The sequence below is a fragment of the Salvelinus sp. IW2-2015 genome, linkage group LG8 (assembly GCF_002910315.2).
Source record: "Salvelinus sp. IW2-2015 linkage group LG8, ASM291031v2, whole genome shotgun sequence".
NCBI classification, from domain to species: domain Eukaryota; kingdom Metazoa; phylum Chordata; class Actinopteri; order Salmoniformes; family Salmonidae; genus Salvelinus; species Salvelinus sp. IW2-2015.
The window spans coordinates 51,618,374-51,635,955 of record NC_036848.1 but is presented as its reverse complement, the minus strand read 5'-3'; the positions used below and the strand labels follow the sequence as shown (position 1 = coordinate 51,635,955).

Sequence of the window (17,582 nt, the reverse complement as noted above, 5' to 3'; positions counted from 1 at the left end):
CAGGGTAGTAACATTGAGTTAATGGTTCATTGTTTAGCTAGCTAAAATACACAATTTCAAATTTTGCTACATGAGATTGAGCCGGTCGGTCACATATTATGACTAGATTTTGTGATGTTTTTTTTTGTTTTGGAATTTGGTAAGGGTTTTTTCGGCTGTTCGGGCACGCTAGTTTTTCTCGAGGTCAGCTGAAGTTCGGAAGCTGACGTCTACGCCCCTTCGTTCGTGATTGGTCAACTGTAGGGATTCTTCAATTAAGTATTTTGTAATTCAACGAGAGATGACTCGTTTTAATGCACATTTTTTTCATTTGAGAAATACTGCACCAAACATCTTAGTCACACAATTTTACATCTAAGATCTCCTCTGCAAAATCTTCATAATTAATGACAGATGTCTTGTGGTATCTAAGATTAATTCTGACTATTTTGAGGAAGCGTATTCTGGCTTTGGTGTCTCAAAATGGTCAAACAGTACTATTTGCTTGAAAAACGAGAAAAAAAAGCACAAGGTCTTTTAAGAGAGAGAACGAGTGTTTTCGCATAGTTTCGGGTATACTTCAGCTAGCCGCAGCTAAACTTAAACATGCTGACACCTTTAGTCCTCATAGACCACACCGTAATGTCTTCATCTAGGGCAGGGATTATCAACTCAATTTAGCCGCTGGACATTTTTTTAATTGTATTAATAATTTTTTGGAGCGGATGGTAGACTGCTAATTGACCAAAATAAGGCCAAATAGATATTTGACTTAAACATAATAATTTCAAACCTTGCTTACATTTGTATACAATCGCATATCTCTTTTATGCATGGGAATATTTTGGAACAGATTTCCAAAAGGAAAATCACTGAGCTGATTTACAGGTGTTTGAGTCTTATGTCCACTCCCCAAAAAACGTGAGATTTGTTTCGCTCAGAACTTGGGGTGACTCCAGTTGGGAACCCTGATCTAGGCAATAATTTCCCCTTGAAAACTATGAAAGATGTTGTAGAAAGTAACCATGTCAAATGGCTTGGAATGTTTGACAAACCCCTTTACCCCTAGCCATTTTGGTTTGTTTAACCTCTTGGGGCCCCTCATTTTATATAGGCTAGACAGAGTCAGTACCGGTAGTTTGTTAGGTTAAGTTAATTCATTTTGGCATCTGTTTGAACAAGTCGTCCTTGAGCACCTATGACTTTGAATGGTCTTAATCAGGCTTGTTCAGTTTAGTTTAGAGAACCTTTGAGCTAGGCCACAGGGAATATGCCTAGGTTAAACTAGGTTAATTGTAGGCTAGTTTTTTTTTTCAGTTTTCAAGCTAATACCTTTGGCGTTAAATCATGAAATAGCCTATTTCAAAAAGACCAAATTAACAGATCACTCTAACCCTGCTATGCTGTACAAGCTGAGGGGAGTTCAACTCTGTTGTCTACTAGATTTTTCTTTTGTTGATATTTTTCTATTTTTAAACAGGAGCTCTTCCTTTTGTAAAGAAACTGGTATAGAGACAAATTGAAAGTTTAGTTTGTGGGAGTCATTAGGATACCCCTCAGTTGAATCTAGGATAACCCAAATATTGACTTGAGTGGAACGGTTTATTATTTCAGTTTTCATGGTGCAAATCAAATCATTCWAATTTTATTTGTTCTGTACACATATTTTGCAGATGTTATCGCAGGTGCAGTGAAATGCTTGTTCCTAACCCCAACAGTGCAGTCCTACCTAACAATACACAAATCCCCAAAATAAAGATATATCAGGATGAGCAATATCCGTCTGAAATATAAATATAAACGAAACATGTAAAGTGTTGGTCCCATGTTTCATGAGCTGAGATTAAAAAATGCACAAAAAGCTTATTTCTTTCATTTTATGCACACATTTGTTTACAGCCCTGTTCGTGAGCATTTCTCTTTTGCCAAAATAATCCATCCACTTGACAGGTGTGGCATATCAAGAAGCAGATTGAACAGCATYATCATTACACAGGTGCATCTTGTGCTGTGGACAATTTAAAAAGCCACTCTAAAATGTGGAGTTTTGTCACACAACACAATGCCACGTCTCTAGTTTTGAGGGATGTCCAACTGGCCTCTCAACCATAGACCACATGTAACCACGCCAGCCATGGATCTCTGCATCCGGTTTCTTCACCTGTGGGATCGTCTGAGGGGGGATGGGTGTTGAGGAGTATAAAGCCCTTTTATGGGGAAAAACTAATTCTGATTGACTGGGCCTGGCTCCCAAGTGGGTGGGCCTGGCTCCCAAGTGGGTGGGCCTATGCCCGCCCATGGCTGCACCCCTGCCCAGTCATGTGAAATCCATAGATTTGGGCCTAATAAATTTATGTCAATTGACTGATTTCCTTAAATGAACTAACTCTGTAAAATCTTTGAAATTGTTACATGTTGCGTTTAATATTTTTGTTATGTGTGTGTTTTTTATGGACAGTAATATGAATAGAAAAGGTGTGTACAGCAGTACTTCTAGCCTATTGGATGAGTTGGGGGCGTGCCGTGGGGGGTGAACGAAAGCCTAACCTGCCGTTCCTGTTTCTGACATTGTACTCTGGAACGGCTGATTCAACTTGTTGTTGGGACATTAGAACAGACCAAGACCTAGTCTATATTTATAATGAACAGAATAGAGGCTTGTATGCTCCTCTCTCTGTCTGGTCATAAGGTTGTTGAAACCATGAGTTTCAGGTCATGACAAACATGCGATGAAACCTGTGTTAGTTTCATCTAGGGCTGTCTTGTCTGGGTGTGTCTGTCTGTGTCTCCGTCCCATGAATACCTGTTTTCAGTCCAGTTCTGATTAGGCTAGGTTTGTTGTGGACGTAGAAGAATGCGGTATTGTGAACAGGAAAATGTAAATTTCCGACAAACACAACAACAGCATTTAAAAAAAAACAAACAGGGAACAGCACAAGCATAGTCGACACGAAAGGCATGTAGGCGTATTAGCTTGTTTAGTAAATTGTCTCTAGTCTCCATTTTAGCTTGTCATTGTCTAACTGATTCATTCTGAGTAGGCCTAGTCAGGTCAATACATGTAGGTTGAAGTTAGTCCTATCCCACAACTTTGCCACCGTTCAAACGTTAGGTTATTTATCCTAAATAGCCTTTATGCTAGGCTAACTCTCTTTGTCCTAAAGTGCTTAAATCTCATACTTTTCTGTAGGTTTACTTACCAGTAGAAGGTCTAGGATACATTTGCAGTTAATTGCAGGTAGAATATGTCAAAGGTGGAAGCCTAGATTGAGTGTGCTCTTAAATGCTAATTGGAGTCCAGTTCACCGTCATCACTGATTGCCTTGGGTTTGCAATCAAAGTAGACTACTTGTCCTTAAAATAGTCCTACTTCATCTGAGATTTTTTTTTTTATACCAGTAGCCTATTATTCATAATTCAATTAAAGTGGAGGGCTATATATATAATTCCCTCACGACTTCTGTGAAAAGACAATGAAGATTGTGATATCGCTTTCAGTTAGTAGTGGAGATCTATAATGAGACTTGTGCAGGACATTGTTCAGTGTGCAGGACATTGTTCTGATTTAGAAGCATTTCCAACCATCTTACATAGTGTTCTTGAAATTGTCTGTTTTTGAAGCAGGTCCTTTTGGGGAGTAATTTTTATATCTATGAAACGGAGACGGTTAAATTGCATGTTGACTTGGGGTGCCTGGCAGTGTCAGGATAAGGCACCATCCAAGTAGGTCATCATCCAGAAGAATAGATGATTACGTCAGAGAACTGGGTAGGAACTGAACAATATTTCCCAGGCCACTGACCACCACTCTTAGGCCTAATTGCTTTACTTTTTGCTGGTTTAAACTTATTTACTGAGTTGATTTGTGGACAAGTATGGTAAGACTCACTCAACATTTTAATCTGGTTCAATCTGGGAAATGTTTTGTTTTATCAACATACTACTGTTGCATCACATTTTCAGGATGGGACTAAGCTATTGATCACCATGTTGTATCGTGTTTGTTCACACTGAATGTTTCCTATGTCCATGTCAACTGTAGGCCTACTGCTAATCTAATGTGTGTTGTCTTTTTCAGCCATTTTTTCAGCTGGTAAAGCTACGGAAGCTGGGCCTGAGTGACAACGAGATCCATAGGCTTCCACCAGAGATAGCCAACTTCATGCAGCTGGTAGAACTTGATGTCTCTCGTAATGGTGAGAAGAGAACCACTGCTCTAAACTAGGGGTGTGACGTTTAAACAAAATTGGGATTGTTAACATAAAAAAAGAAAAACTAAAGTGTTTTACTTTAAAAAAAAAAATGTTTATACAAAGTTAAAATCACAGTGCAGTTATCAAAACTACCACTAACAAACAGGTTAAATAAATAAAAAAATTGAAACTGCAATATGTATCTTTTTGGGCGACCCAACTAAATTCACATAGAAATGTGAGTTATAAATCTGTTATTCTCATTGAAAGCAAGTCTAAGAAGCAGTAGATGTTCTATGTGCACTACTTCTATGCTTCCAGTCTTAAGTTTTGTTTTTGCGTCTTTTGCTTTCGGTTTTGTACACCAGATACAAACAGCTGAAAATACAATATTTTGGGGTATTAAAAATATTTAATTGGTTTAGATGATTGTTTTGCAACAAATTGAAATTTAGAGAACTGTTCGAATTTTAGCAACCAGGAAATGGCTGCTCGATTTCTGCGTATTGCACCTTTAAATATACACCTAATGCAACAATGTTGTAACGTTAGTAGGAGGAGATATGCATCTTTCAAATTATTTGCCATGAATATAAAGATCTCTGCACGTCATCCTCGTTAACAGTTGAAAAAATGGCAGCGAGTGAGACCGGAAACGACAGTAGCAAAGTCCTGTATGGCAATACTTTGAGAAGTTAAATGAGAAGGTTGTGAAATGCAAACTTTGCAAGGTGGAATTGAGCTACAGGTGCAATGCTGAATGGGAGGCACCGTGAAACCCAACCCGTTGCTGGCAGCAGTGAGATAAGGGACGGAGTCAGAATTGCAGCGCTGATTGCAGTTGATATGCAGCCATTTGTCTATGGTAGATGACTTCGGCTTCAATGTTGCCCTAATGGTATGTCTAGAACCAGATTACAAGATGCCATGCTGAAAAACCGTGATGGCCCAGATGGATAAATTATACAATGATTGCTCTGCAAATAGCCCTACAAAGCTCTTAAACACCATACGTGGCAGAACAGATTGTTGGACGTCTATGAACACGCTGTCATACATCGCTACAACAAACCAAAAGGGTAGCGGTGTGGTTAAGGTTACGTTTAAAACCACATTTTAAGAAGAGAAATTGTAGAAATAGGCGGGCTTTATGACTTTGTGACTGTGGTAACTAGTGGCGACCGTCTGGTAGCCAGCCAGGTCTGTGGTTGATTGAACTGCATTGCCACCTGGCGGTCAAAAGCTGGACCATATCTGAATTGTGAATTCATGTAATTTGAAGATTTTTTTTTCTTTCTTATCGTTTAAACAATAAATGGTAGTTTAAACGTTTTTAATTTTACATTTGTCACATCCCTACTATAAACACTTGGTTGGAGGGATTTTCAGCCCCACCAAACAGGCCTAAACTCTCATTGACTCGACCACTGGTGCTATGAATGAAGACATTTTAAACTGCCTGCTTATTTTGATAATGCCTCAGTTATGACTAGGCTCTTTGTTAGAAAATGCAATAAATGCCGGACAAGCAATAGAAGTAGCTCAAACCACCATTCAGTGCTATCAATCCCCTTCACTGTACAGACCCAACATATTTTCAGAGACATATTGGTGTGGTTTCTCCCATAACTTCTGGACAAAGGGTTAACATTTCTCAGAGAGCTGCCATCGCAGAGCTTCCCAGTAGGACAAAATCCAGAATGCTAATTATGTTGATTTATAGAAGTTCAAATGGCAGTTTCACATGCAGCTCTCTATGTTTGCCACCACAACCATAATCATTTTGTGGTGATTCTAAATAGACGTTTCTCCTTTATGGATATCTATTAACATTGTCTGGATCACTAGCTTTAAGTGGAATGCCTAGTTGGATGGACGTTCTGAACTAAGTTGTAATCTTGACTGAGGCACGTTATAGTTTGGCCAAGAAATCTCAGGCCTGGCTAACAAAACCGGTCTTCATTTTATGCCAGTGTTTAGTGTGTTTCTCAATACCATTTACAGGGTGTTGATCAAGATGTTTCTAACATGAAGTTCTTTCCTCCCTCATATAGACATCATAGAAATTCCAGAGACCATTTCTTACTGTAAAGCTCTCCAAGTAGCAGACTTTAGTGGAAACCCATTAACAAGGTAACTGAACTTTGAATTCATGTCTCCATAAATGTTTAGCGAATGGGAAGGATAACAAGACGGACATTACAGCGGTGTAGTAGCACTATAGTAGGCTGTATGTAGGAACTGCATGACAACTTCAACAGAGTAAGAATCGTTTGAACACTAGCAGACTGTTGTAAGTAAGAACTATACTGGAAGGAAAATGGAATAACTTTTTTATATAGGTACATCTTCAGACAGCATTTATTTGTTGCTTTAACTAGTCTATCTGACAGCATTTAACAAAAATATTGTTCAATTAGCATGAACTAGTCATTTAAGTTAATGAATATAATTGTATGGGATATTTCCCCCCCCCCTAGTTTTCCTGTCAGCTCTCTCATGCAGAGGAGGCTGGTGGGAAGAGCTATAGGAGGACAGGCTCATTGTAGTCCCCCTATAGCGCCTTCCACCAGCGTCCTCTGGTCTCATGGTGAGGTCTGTGTTTAATTTGCACCCCAGTGGAGGCAAAGCCACAATGCCATATGGTTCAGTTTGGGACTGGCCATGCACTGGGCTGTGTGATTAGCTGCACATTGGTACTGTACATATGGCCTAGATCAGGGGTATTCAACTATTACCCTACGAGATCCGGAGCCTGCTGGTTTTCTGTTCTACCTGATAATGAATTGCACCCACCTGGTGTCTAAATCAATCCCTGATCAGAGGATAACAATGGGGAAATGCAGTGGAACTGGCTTCAAGGTTCAGAGTTGAGTTTGAAGGGCCTAGATGTTCTTGTTGGAAAGCTTTACTCAGTTCCCAGGAAGATAATATATAGCTGCCACTCTGTGACTGACCTGCAGATGATACAACATGTTTAAGCGTTGTGATTTGGAATGAAATGTGGCCAGGCATTACTACCCACAAATAAAACTTTCACTCTCCCACACTGACAGTAGCATTGTGTGTCGGAGATTGTCTCTGGGTTACCATGTTAAATATGAGTGGGCGGCAGGTAGCCTAATAGTTAAGAGCTTTTAGCCAGTAATTGAAAAGTTGCTGGTTTGAATCCCTGAGCCGACTAAGTGAAAAATATGTCAATGTGCCCTTGAGCAAGGCACTTAACCCTAATTGCTCCTGTAAGTCACTGTGGATAAATGACTAAAATGTAAAAAATATATCTCTGGGTGACAATTTTTTAGATAGGAGTGAATCAGATCACAAAGGCTTAAAACCATAATATATCAAATGGAAAGTTAGTTCCTGTTGATCAGACACTTTCCTGTCAGAGGAAAGTAGTTGGCCTATGTCAGCTTTATAGTATATTTTATGGATGTTTCCTTATTGCCTATTAATACAGTCAGATCCATAGATTTTCAAGAATCTGCATCCATTTATTGTCATCTCGCAAGGATCTGATGTATATTTGAATGCCTCTTGTTTTTCCAGATTGCCTGAGAGTTTTTCAGAGCTCCAGAATTTAACTTGCCTTTCCATCAATGACATTTCGTTGCAGATTCTTCCTGAAAACATTGGAAAGTAAGTACCTCATCCTTTTAGTCTTAAAAAAAACAAAAACAACATTTGCTTCATCGTCCTTTTCATACAGAATCGTCTTTTTTATATTAATAATATTTAAAATGAATCTTTTGGTCATTTTTATGAGGATTCGGTGTATAATTTCACAAAGGGACAAGAATGGTGTTATTGGATTTATGGCAGATAAATTTACAGGGCTAGTTTTATCAGCAGATTCTGCTTCTTCCCTGTCCTTCTCTATCCCCAGTGGCCCTGTTAATTTCCTGTGTAATTTTCTCCAGCGTGCCATGTTCCTTGATGTTTCACTTGCAGAAGAATGCCAGCGCTCTCTTCCTTCAGATAAAGGATTAATAAAGCACGGAGCAATTGATTTGACATATTGCTGTAAATTAGGGATTACTGTATATAGCATAGCCTTACATGATTAATACACAGATGGTATTTTGCAGAATGATTCAGTCTTGGTTTTCTCGCTACGTGATTAGTAGGTCTAGATTATAGACTTGAAGTAATGTTACACTCATTGCGCTCAGCTCTATTAAGTCCTATTAAATCTGTGTTCATCTGAGTTACCATGGTGACCTAGTAAGAGCTCCGTGACAGTTAATGTTAAGACGGACCTACTCGTGTATAAATGGAGAGCATTAGCCCAGATATTGATTGTTCATCCATTCACTCATCTAGCTGTGGAGGACTGAAATTATATCACCACATGAGGTTGTACACAAAAGGTGTAGGCTTTATGGATTTATAGAAAAAACACTTTTCTACACCGCTGTTAATCTCTCGGACAGGCTCACGCAACATAAATGGTATCGTACTGTCTGTCAACCGATTGTAGGACGTGACAACTGAGAACCTTTGTTTAGATTTTTCATCACTGATCATTTAAACAAATCACAATTTCAAAGGTGTTCGCATCTTTCGAATTTCCAAAGGGGATATTTGTCCCATTGACTGTAACTTCAGAGAGAGAGGGGGGTGAAGCTGACGCTCTGCTTCTTCTCCTCGTTCTAGTGTCTTTTCAACACATCTGCCCCCAGAACTTAATCGAGCATCTGATGCAATTACACAAGATTTTAGTACCATGTTTCCGAAATTACAATTATCAATGTGGCCAGCTAACATCTCACCTAGACACCATTGTAGTAGCTACATTTGGATAACCCAGGCTGGAAATCATCCAGCATTGATATACCATATCAGTGTTTTTGCATTTGAGCCATTGATCTATGCTCTTACTTTCCCAGTTTGACAGATAGATTTCTCTATTGGCTTTCCACTGGATCCGACTCCAATGCAGAGTGTTTTAGAGGGTTCAGGGATAACAGATCCGTTTTCAGAGCTATTTCGTCTACCTCCTGATGGCATAGGATTCTACCTCCGCCAAAGGCATGTGTACCATACAGATGTTAGATCTTAATTTGATCACTCTTTTGTAGCTGAGAATTTTCTTATCGCAGGAAAGGCAGATGAATTCAGTGAACATGCACTACCACACGGTTATATTAAGTGTTGCACTTGTCATGTTGTCTAATTTTGACCAGATAATACCCTAACCACTGATCAAGCAACATTATTGATTAACGTTCAAATCCTGTTGCTGCAGGATTATTTTGCTGCGACAGTAGGGGTCAAATTAAGATCATGCATCTATCAGACTTGCATAACTCAATGAGTCGGGGCATGTCAGTATCTGCCCTCAACTAGGGGAGTTAATGACTGAGAACTAGAACACGGTTGAAAAACAAGTTAGTGTGGCTCAACACCGCATGCAGCTCTCCGTCATAGGGGTGGATGGCACTGACACCTTATCAACTCAACATGGTAATAGTCAGCGGTCTGGCTCTGTCGCAAAACGTAATGTATGGCCTAGTGAGTGTTAAGTTGCGCCTCTGGCAGCATGTTGTGAGTGGTTTGGTTGGCTCTCTGGGTAATCTGAAATGCTAGGGCTAAAACTGCAAGCATCAGAGCTACAAGAGATTTCTCTCTGTCCTTTTAATCTGGCCCAGTAACCTCACGTTGTGACGGGGGAATCCAGAAAGACCCAGTCGGGTTAGTCACCGCAGAGGGTTAGCCTGTCATTCAGGAGAGATTGCGTATAGATTAAGAAGAATTCTACTCTGTTTGTCCCGCCGTTTGAGACTTCATGGCTCACATTTTATTTGCTTTACTCCCATTATTAATGTTTTTCCTGAGACCAAAGAACAGACTGTCAACTGTCCTGTCTCTATTAAAAGCTCCAGAGCCAGTAGACCATTCAAATAGTATTACTTGTTAAAGGATTTGCTGCCTCCCTCCCTCCAAAAACTACTTTAGGATTTTATTTCATTATACTGTCACTGAATGAAATGCACCATTTAACAAAATGTGAGCACGAGAGGGGGTTAACCTGGGGGGGCTCTGAGGTACTGGAACGCATGAAAAGTAATTCACATTTATAATAAAGCATTGCATGCATATCGCATTTGCGTAGTGGAATAGAGCAGTAGAGTAGAGGCGCTTGCATTAGTTGCACACATGGGGAAATATTTTTGTAGCCTAAGGTCCGGAGAAGAATTTGGCCTTTTATTAATGCATTTCATGCAATTCCAGGTCATTTTACATTACTGGAGTCTTTAGTAGAATATTTTTTAAATGCGCACAAATTATCGAAATGACCGGCTCTTTAGACACTGAGAATCTGAGCTCAATAAAAATGACCTAGTCTTGAATCCATCAATAGCCTAGGCGATGCGCTCGTGCCAAAAGCATATCTCGTCTTGTTTTACTTTGTAAAACAATGCTGTTCACTTAATAGGCCTATTTGGAAGTTAATAAAATATGTTGGTAGCCTACAGCAGACAGACTAGTCTTCTCTTTTCAGCAGGAGCCATTTGCTTTCCAACCTGTGTTTTTCCTCTATTGTATTAGAAATATTGCACAATGCCTGTTTTGGCTGCATGCTGTTCACTGACAGATTTACTGCGTGTTCCAGACTGTAGGCTATGTCTTTTGATTGGGCTACACACAATCCACAGCTAGGCAATTAAAAAAAAGAAGGAAAAAAAGCTATTGATCGTCTGTGGCAAAATGAATATGCCTCCTCCTGGTGTAGTATTCTGAATGATTTCATTTCTTTCTGAACAGACAGCAGTAATTCTGTAACTTTCGCAAATGTATTTAAAATGTTCAGGGGTGCTGCAGCAGCCCCTTTCCTGCGGTTATGAGGAAATAAATGAAGTGCAACCCTGTTGAGATGAGTTGCAGGCTCATGTCTAGCAGAGTGGAGAGAGATCATAGAAAGTGAATCTTATTCTAGTTCTGTGAGAGATACAGGCACGCTTCTCTCTCACTCTCTCACTGCAGCTACAGCCACGGGTTGATCTCTAGGCTACAATGTTGCGCAAACCATAACACTGGGCTGGCTCAACCTGAATAAATTCTTAGAATATTAGGCGAGTGCTGAAAATCTATGCTTTCAAATTACGTTTTTTGTGAGACGAGAGAATTAGAGAGGAGGCGACTCAAATTAACTCTGATCGCTTTTATTAGAATGTGCTATTATTAGAATGTTCCGGCAGGACCCAGCTCAAATTAACCACTGATTTTATCATAACCTAATGGTAATTCGWTTATCTTGGTTATTACTTTCATTTGAAACAACACTGAAAACATTACCTCTAAACACACACACACACACACACCATTATGTAGAGAGTGTACATGGACACGCCAGTTAATCAACAAGATCAAACATGTTTTTAGAGTGCCATACTGTATCATGGTCTATTCATGTTCAATTCTTTAACTAGGTCTAAATGGACAGTCCTGACATGGACCTAAAGTACACTTTTTTTTTTTTTTTCTTCTTTAAAAATAAATCTGTTCTTTGATTCCGGAAGTCATAACAAATGCTAAGACTTCAATCGTAGCGTTGTGTCAATCAAGTTAAGGCCACACTTTATATAGATTGATTACTTTTTGTGCAATTTGATTCGCAATAAGCCACGATTGATTTGTGGCTTGAATGTTCCAGTCCACAAGATTTAGAGATTCCTCTGTGCTTCTGATGCAATTAGGCCTGTAGTTCACCACTGACGATGTCCAAGCCATATCTCCAGAGACTTGCACGAGTGAGTCGCATCACTTTACCACCCACCCGTCAGCTGGAATCAAAAGTGCTGTAATTATTTGAATACCTTTCTTATAGGTCACAATCAGATGGAAGAAAATATGGCAAGAAATATCTAGTTACAGATTGTGCGTACTTTTTTTTTATTTTTTACCTGAGCTCCGTGGTTCCCTTTCATTGGGGATCAAAGATATTACCTCAGCCATTATTCTAGTTGGTATTCGTGCTCCTAAAAGCCTTAATTCTTGGAATTCATAGACTGTCCGAGATGGCTTCAAATAATCTTCATAAAAAGGACAAATAGAATTGCTTTTTTTTCTCTCTGATTTTCTGTTTGTGATAATCTGGGTACAACAACAAATAGCCACTTCTCTTTTGTCTCTCTCCACAGGCTCTCCAACTTGGTGTCACTGGAACTCAGAGAGAACCTGCTGACGTATTTACCAGAGTAAGTACTTCCCTAGACACAGTGCATTCAGAAAGTATTCAGACCCCTTCACTTTTTTGACATTTTGTTACATTACAGCCTTATTGTAAAATGGTTTAAATTGTTACTTTTTTCCCCTGAATCTACACGCGACACCATAATGACATTGCAAAAACAGGTTTTTGAAAAAAAAAGGACATATCATAGTATTCAGAGCCTTTACTCAGTACTTTGTTGAAGCACCTTTGGCAGTGATTACAGCCTTGAGTCTTCTTGGGTATGACGCTACAAGCTTAGCACACCTGTATTTGGGGAGTTTCTCCCATTTCTTCTCTGCAGATTCTCTCAAGCTCTGTCAGGTTGGATGGGGAGCGTTTCTGCACAACTATTTTCAGGTCTCTCCAGAGATGTTCGATCGGGTTCATGTCCGGGCTCTGGCTGGGCCACTCAAGGACATTCAAAGACTTGTCCCGAAGCCACTCCTGCATTTGTCTTGGCTGTGTGCTTAGGGTCGATGTCCTGTTGGAAGGTGAACCTTTGCCCCAGTCTGAGGTCCTGAGCACACTGGAGCAGGTTTTCATCAAGGATCTCCCTGTACTTTGCTCCGTTCATCTTTCCCTCGATCCTGACTAGTCTCCCAGTCCCTGCTGCTGAAAAACATCCCCACAGCATGATGCTGCCACCACCATGATTCACCATAGAGATGGTGCCATGTTTCCTCCAGATGTGACGCTTGGTATTCAGGCCAAAGACTTCAATCTTGATTTCATCAGACCAGAGAATCTTGTTTCTCATGGTCAGAGTCCTTTAGGTGCTTTTTGGCAAACTCCAAGCGGGCTGTCATGTGTCTTTTACTGTGGACTCGCTTCTGTTTGGCCACAGCCATAAAGGCCTGATTGGTGGAGGGCTGCAGAGATGGCTGACCTTCTGGAAGGTTCTCTCTTGGTCACCTCCCTGACCAAGGCCCTTATCCCCCGATTGCCCAGTTTGGCCAGGCGGCCAGCTGTAGGAAGAGTCTTGGTGGTTCCAAACTCAATTTAAGAATGATGGAGGCCACTGTTCTTGGGGATCTTCAATGCTGCAGAATGTTTTTGGTACACTTCCCCAGATCTGTGCCTCGACACAATTGTGTCTCGGAGCTCTACGGACAGTTCTTTCGACCTCATGGCTTGGTTTTTGCTCTGACATGCACTGTCAACTGTGGGACCTTGTATAGACAGGTGTGTGCCTTTCCATGTCCAATCAATTGAATTTACCACAAGTGGACTCCAATCAAGTTGTAGAAACATCTCAAGGATGATCAATGGAAACAGGATGTACCTGAGCTCATTTTCGAGTCTCATAGCAAAGGTTCTGAATAGTTATGTAAATTAGGTATTTTCTATTTTTGTTGTCTTAATAGATTTGCTGAAAATTCTAAAACCTGTTTTCGCTTTGTCATTATGGGGTAGTCATTATGGGGTGTTGTGTGTAGATTAATGAGGGGGAAAGGTAATTTAATACATTTTAGAATAAGGCTGTAACGTAACAAAATGTGGAAAAATTGAAGGGGTCTGAATACTTTCAGAATGCACTGTATATGCTTTGTTTCAGGGCAAATATTAATTGAAGGCACAAGACGACTAGGCCTACTTTTAGTCCGTCAGAGACTGAAATTCTTATTTTTCCCTGCTCCCAACCCGCCCCAGACATCTGTGTTCCACAAACGCTCTGAGAGTGGCACCCATTCCCCTGAAAAGGGATGTAATGAAGTTGGGTCTGTATGACTACATTACAAGCATGTAGCCAATTAGACTAGGTAGACCACAGATGAAGCCTTACGTGTTTCACATGACAGGCATTTATATATAAGATTATATTTAGACTTTCGAGGTGATGTAGAGCGCAGTGTGCTCTTTGAAGAGTTGTCTGTCTTCAGCCAATGTTCTACCTGGGTTCTCCCCCGGATTGTGTAACAAGGTGGTGTTGTTGAGTACGGCCGACAGTGCCCCCCTTTGGATTTACAGATTTTAGCTTTTTWAACACCTGTAACTTCCATTTCCTGCTATCTAGAGAAACAATTTGCCTTCTCTAATGAGAAATAAAGCGAGGGGGGGAAATTATTTGTTTTCACATAGTGGGGCAACGCCTCGCTTACATTCTTTGYGGAGAACCCTTTCAACTTATGTTGGCACAACAGTCTCTCGCGGACTGTCTAACCGTCTCACTGCTTGGTATGTGGCCAATACATTTTCACTCGCACATGGTTAAAATGAAACTGCAGTGAAACAGACCGAGAATGAGAAGTAGATCAAATGTACATCCATCTCTGTGTGTGGTGAGTTTGTTGCAAAGCCTAGGCCTACACAGTATGTGATGTTTTAGGATATTTCCTACCCCTTCCTTCCACAGGTCACTATCGCTACTTCACAGACTTGAAGAACTTGACCTGGGGAACAATGAAATTTACAATTTGGTAAGTTTATCTGACTTGTTTGCACGTAACCTTGTAACTGATCTCAGTAAGGATGTTGATTTTGTGGGGAGAGCATTCACACTGAAGTAAACAATGTGCCAAGCTAAACGTGTATAGAATGGGCAGCACTCAAATCTCACTCAACACTTTTCTTGTTATGTGAAACATAATTGGGAGTAATGATAAAGATACCTCCGTCTTGTCATTCTGAAGGGGTAGTGTGACAGGGCCGTTTAGTTTTGTAGTTTATAGTCTTACAACAATGTCAGGTTTAATGTTTATTTAAAGGTAACTCTGATACAGAGAGACACTTCCTGAGAGATGAACTGAAACCAGATCAGGCTAGGGAATGACAGTTTACACATGGTTGAAATTCTTCCACAGTCTTGTTTACATTTGCCTCAGTCACCTGTGTATAATTATTTCCTCGCTCTCACTATCTCTTCTCTCTCCTCTGCCTCCAAAATCCTTCCTCCCACGCAGCCTGAAACAATAGGCTGTCTTGTCAGCTTGAAGAACTTGTGGCTGGACGGAAARCAGTTGGCTGAATTACCTGCAGTAAGATATGTTTAAGACGTTTGCACTAATAATTCTCTCTTTTAAAAAAAAAAAAGTCTTAATATTACAGTTGAACTTGTAGAATATGGTTTGATTCCCCAAAAAGTAAAAGGCTCCCACCCATTTTAAAACATTGGATGTGCTTAGACTAAATTAATATTGCAACTTGTGTTGATATAATGCAGTCACGAGATGCACCATTATTGTTAAGGGCTAACACGGACTGGGATATGCATTTATAATTGAAGTGTGTTCAACCCGTAGGAGATAGGCAGCATGAAAAGCCTCCTGTGTCTAGATGTATCAGAGAACAAGCTGGAGCACCTTCCAGAAGAGATCGGCGGCCTGGTCTCCCTTACTGACCTGCTGGTGTCTCAAAACCTCATCGATGCTCTGCCAGAGGGCATAGGTCAGGACGCTGTTGCACTCTACACCACCATAGTGTCTTTGAGACATGTGTGTGTGCTGCTTTGCATTTGTGAATGTTGATCCATGCTGATACTGATTGGGTCAAAACTGGGATCAACYTCAATGTAAACTGAGCATAAACAGGAAATMAATCTGAACAGATTAAAATATATTGCGTAGTTATATCAAAAAGGCTTAGATTAACCACATGATAAAGAGTCCACATTTGGTAACATAACTGACTTAACACTGGTGATGTGGCCCTAGGGTACAATATAATGGATGAATGGAAAATGTAATAATTAAATCCATTTAGCATTATTTGATTTAAAAGAAAATATGTGTAATTTTATTCCCAATAAGAAGACTGYGATACAAACATTGACCTTCGTTGTTGTGTTGAATGGAATCACAAAATGTTGTTTTATTAGACTGTGATATATTGTTTTGTTAGCCATAGGTGTTGGTTCCAATTAACTTATTTTATGAATGATAATGATTCCCATACTATCCTGACTACCCTCATGTATATGTSTGAATCACAGTAAGTAATGCTTTTTGTTTTGCAGGAAAACTAAGGCGACTGTCTATATTGAAAGCAGACCAGAATCGTCTTGCCCAGCTGCCAGAGAGCATTGGCAACTGTGAGAGTCTCACTGAACTGATCCTCACAGAGAATCAGTTACAGGTGTGTTTTTGATAGCACTGTAGTTCCTCATATATACATACTGTTGTGAGGGCAGGTTTGATAACTTAGACCCAATTACTTTTCTTTTATGTAATCGAAKTCAAAAGACAACTGTTTCATCCAACGACAAGCAGTTTAATTTATGTGCTAACAAGGTCAAAACATTGTCCTCTTTAGCTACTGTTGATTTCTACAGTAGTAATTACCTACCTCTGATGGCTGTGCTCTTCTGTCCTTGGAAAGACCTTGTGACCTACAGTACAGCATGACACAATTTCATKTTCCTTCTGAAGGGATGCATCTCCTATTATCTTGTAACCTTTGACCTTCATTATGCCCTTAGTCTTCACTTCCTAAGAGGCTAAAAACATCTAAGTGTGCGCCAGGGACTTATCCTCACTTAGGCACTAACAATTAGATTTGTTTATTTCATCCTGACAGGAGGACTGTGTAAGTAATCCCCATGCTGGGCCACATGCCAGTCAAGTGTCACTGCTATACCCATTACTGTATGTGCAAAATGTAATTATTTCTTACTGGTTGTTTTCCTCTTTAGAGTGTGCCAAGAAGTATTGGAAAACTAAAGAGACTCTCCAACTTCAACTGTGACAGAAACCGACTAGCATCATTACCAAAAGAGGTATGCTATGGTCTTTCCAACATGTAGTAGTTTGAAGCAAAGAAGCATAGTGAGACTTGTTGAGACTTGCTTCAAAGGGCACCACAGTTCATAGTCTACTATATTATGGGCTTAGATTTTTATCTTGTAAATGCTTTATGTTATGAGGACATGATGCCTCTTCCTTTGAGTTTCTTTCTGTGATAAAATAAGGGCTTGTTTAATGGCTCAGAAAGTTTGACTCCATCTTCGTTTGTGATTTTAACATATTTATCACATTTGTGATGCAGCAGTGAAGTCGCTCCACAGTACATTGATTTARAACACAATTCTTGTATTATATGAAGGAGTGCACTGTATAGACTGGATCAAAAAGCAATTTGTCCTCTTGCTGCTGTGCGGTACTTTTTTGAATGATTTCAAACTGTCACTTTCTCCAATTGGCAGAACTTCTTTCCTAGCTCTGCTGTAGAAATAATCCCCCCCCCCCACACACACACAC

General features: G+C 40.0%; 1 protein-coding gene across 1 annotated transcript in view; it reads left to right on the top strand.

The window, feature by feature from the left end:
* The window catches only part of lrrc1 (leucine rich repeat containing 1), a 69,507-nt gene that overhangs the window by 7,154 nt on the left and 44,771 nt on the right, over nt 1-17,582 (top strand). The window contains exons 2-10 of the mRNA XM_023993652.3: nt 4,058-4,175; nt 6,227-6,305; nt 7,722-7,811; nt 12,317-12,373; nt 14,744-14,807; nt 15,291-15,365; nt 15,630-15,774; nt 16,343-16,461; nt 17,018-17,101. Coding sequence (XP_023849420.1) covers nt 4,058-4,175; nt 6,227-6,305; nt 7,722-7,811; nt 12,317-12,373; nt 14,744-14,807; nt 15,291-15,365; nt 15,630-15,774; nt 16,343-16,461; nt 17,018-17,101 — 831 coding nt within the window. The remainder of the gene's footprint in view (nt 1-4,057; nt 4,176-6,226; nt 6,306-7,721; nt 7,812-12,316; nt 12,374-14,743; nt 14,808-15,290; nt 15,366-15,629; nt 15,775-16,342; nt 16,462-17,017; nt 17,102-17,582) is intronic.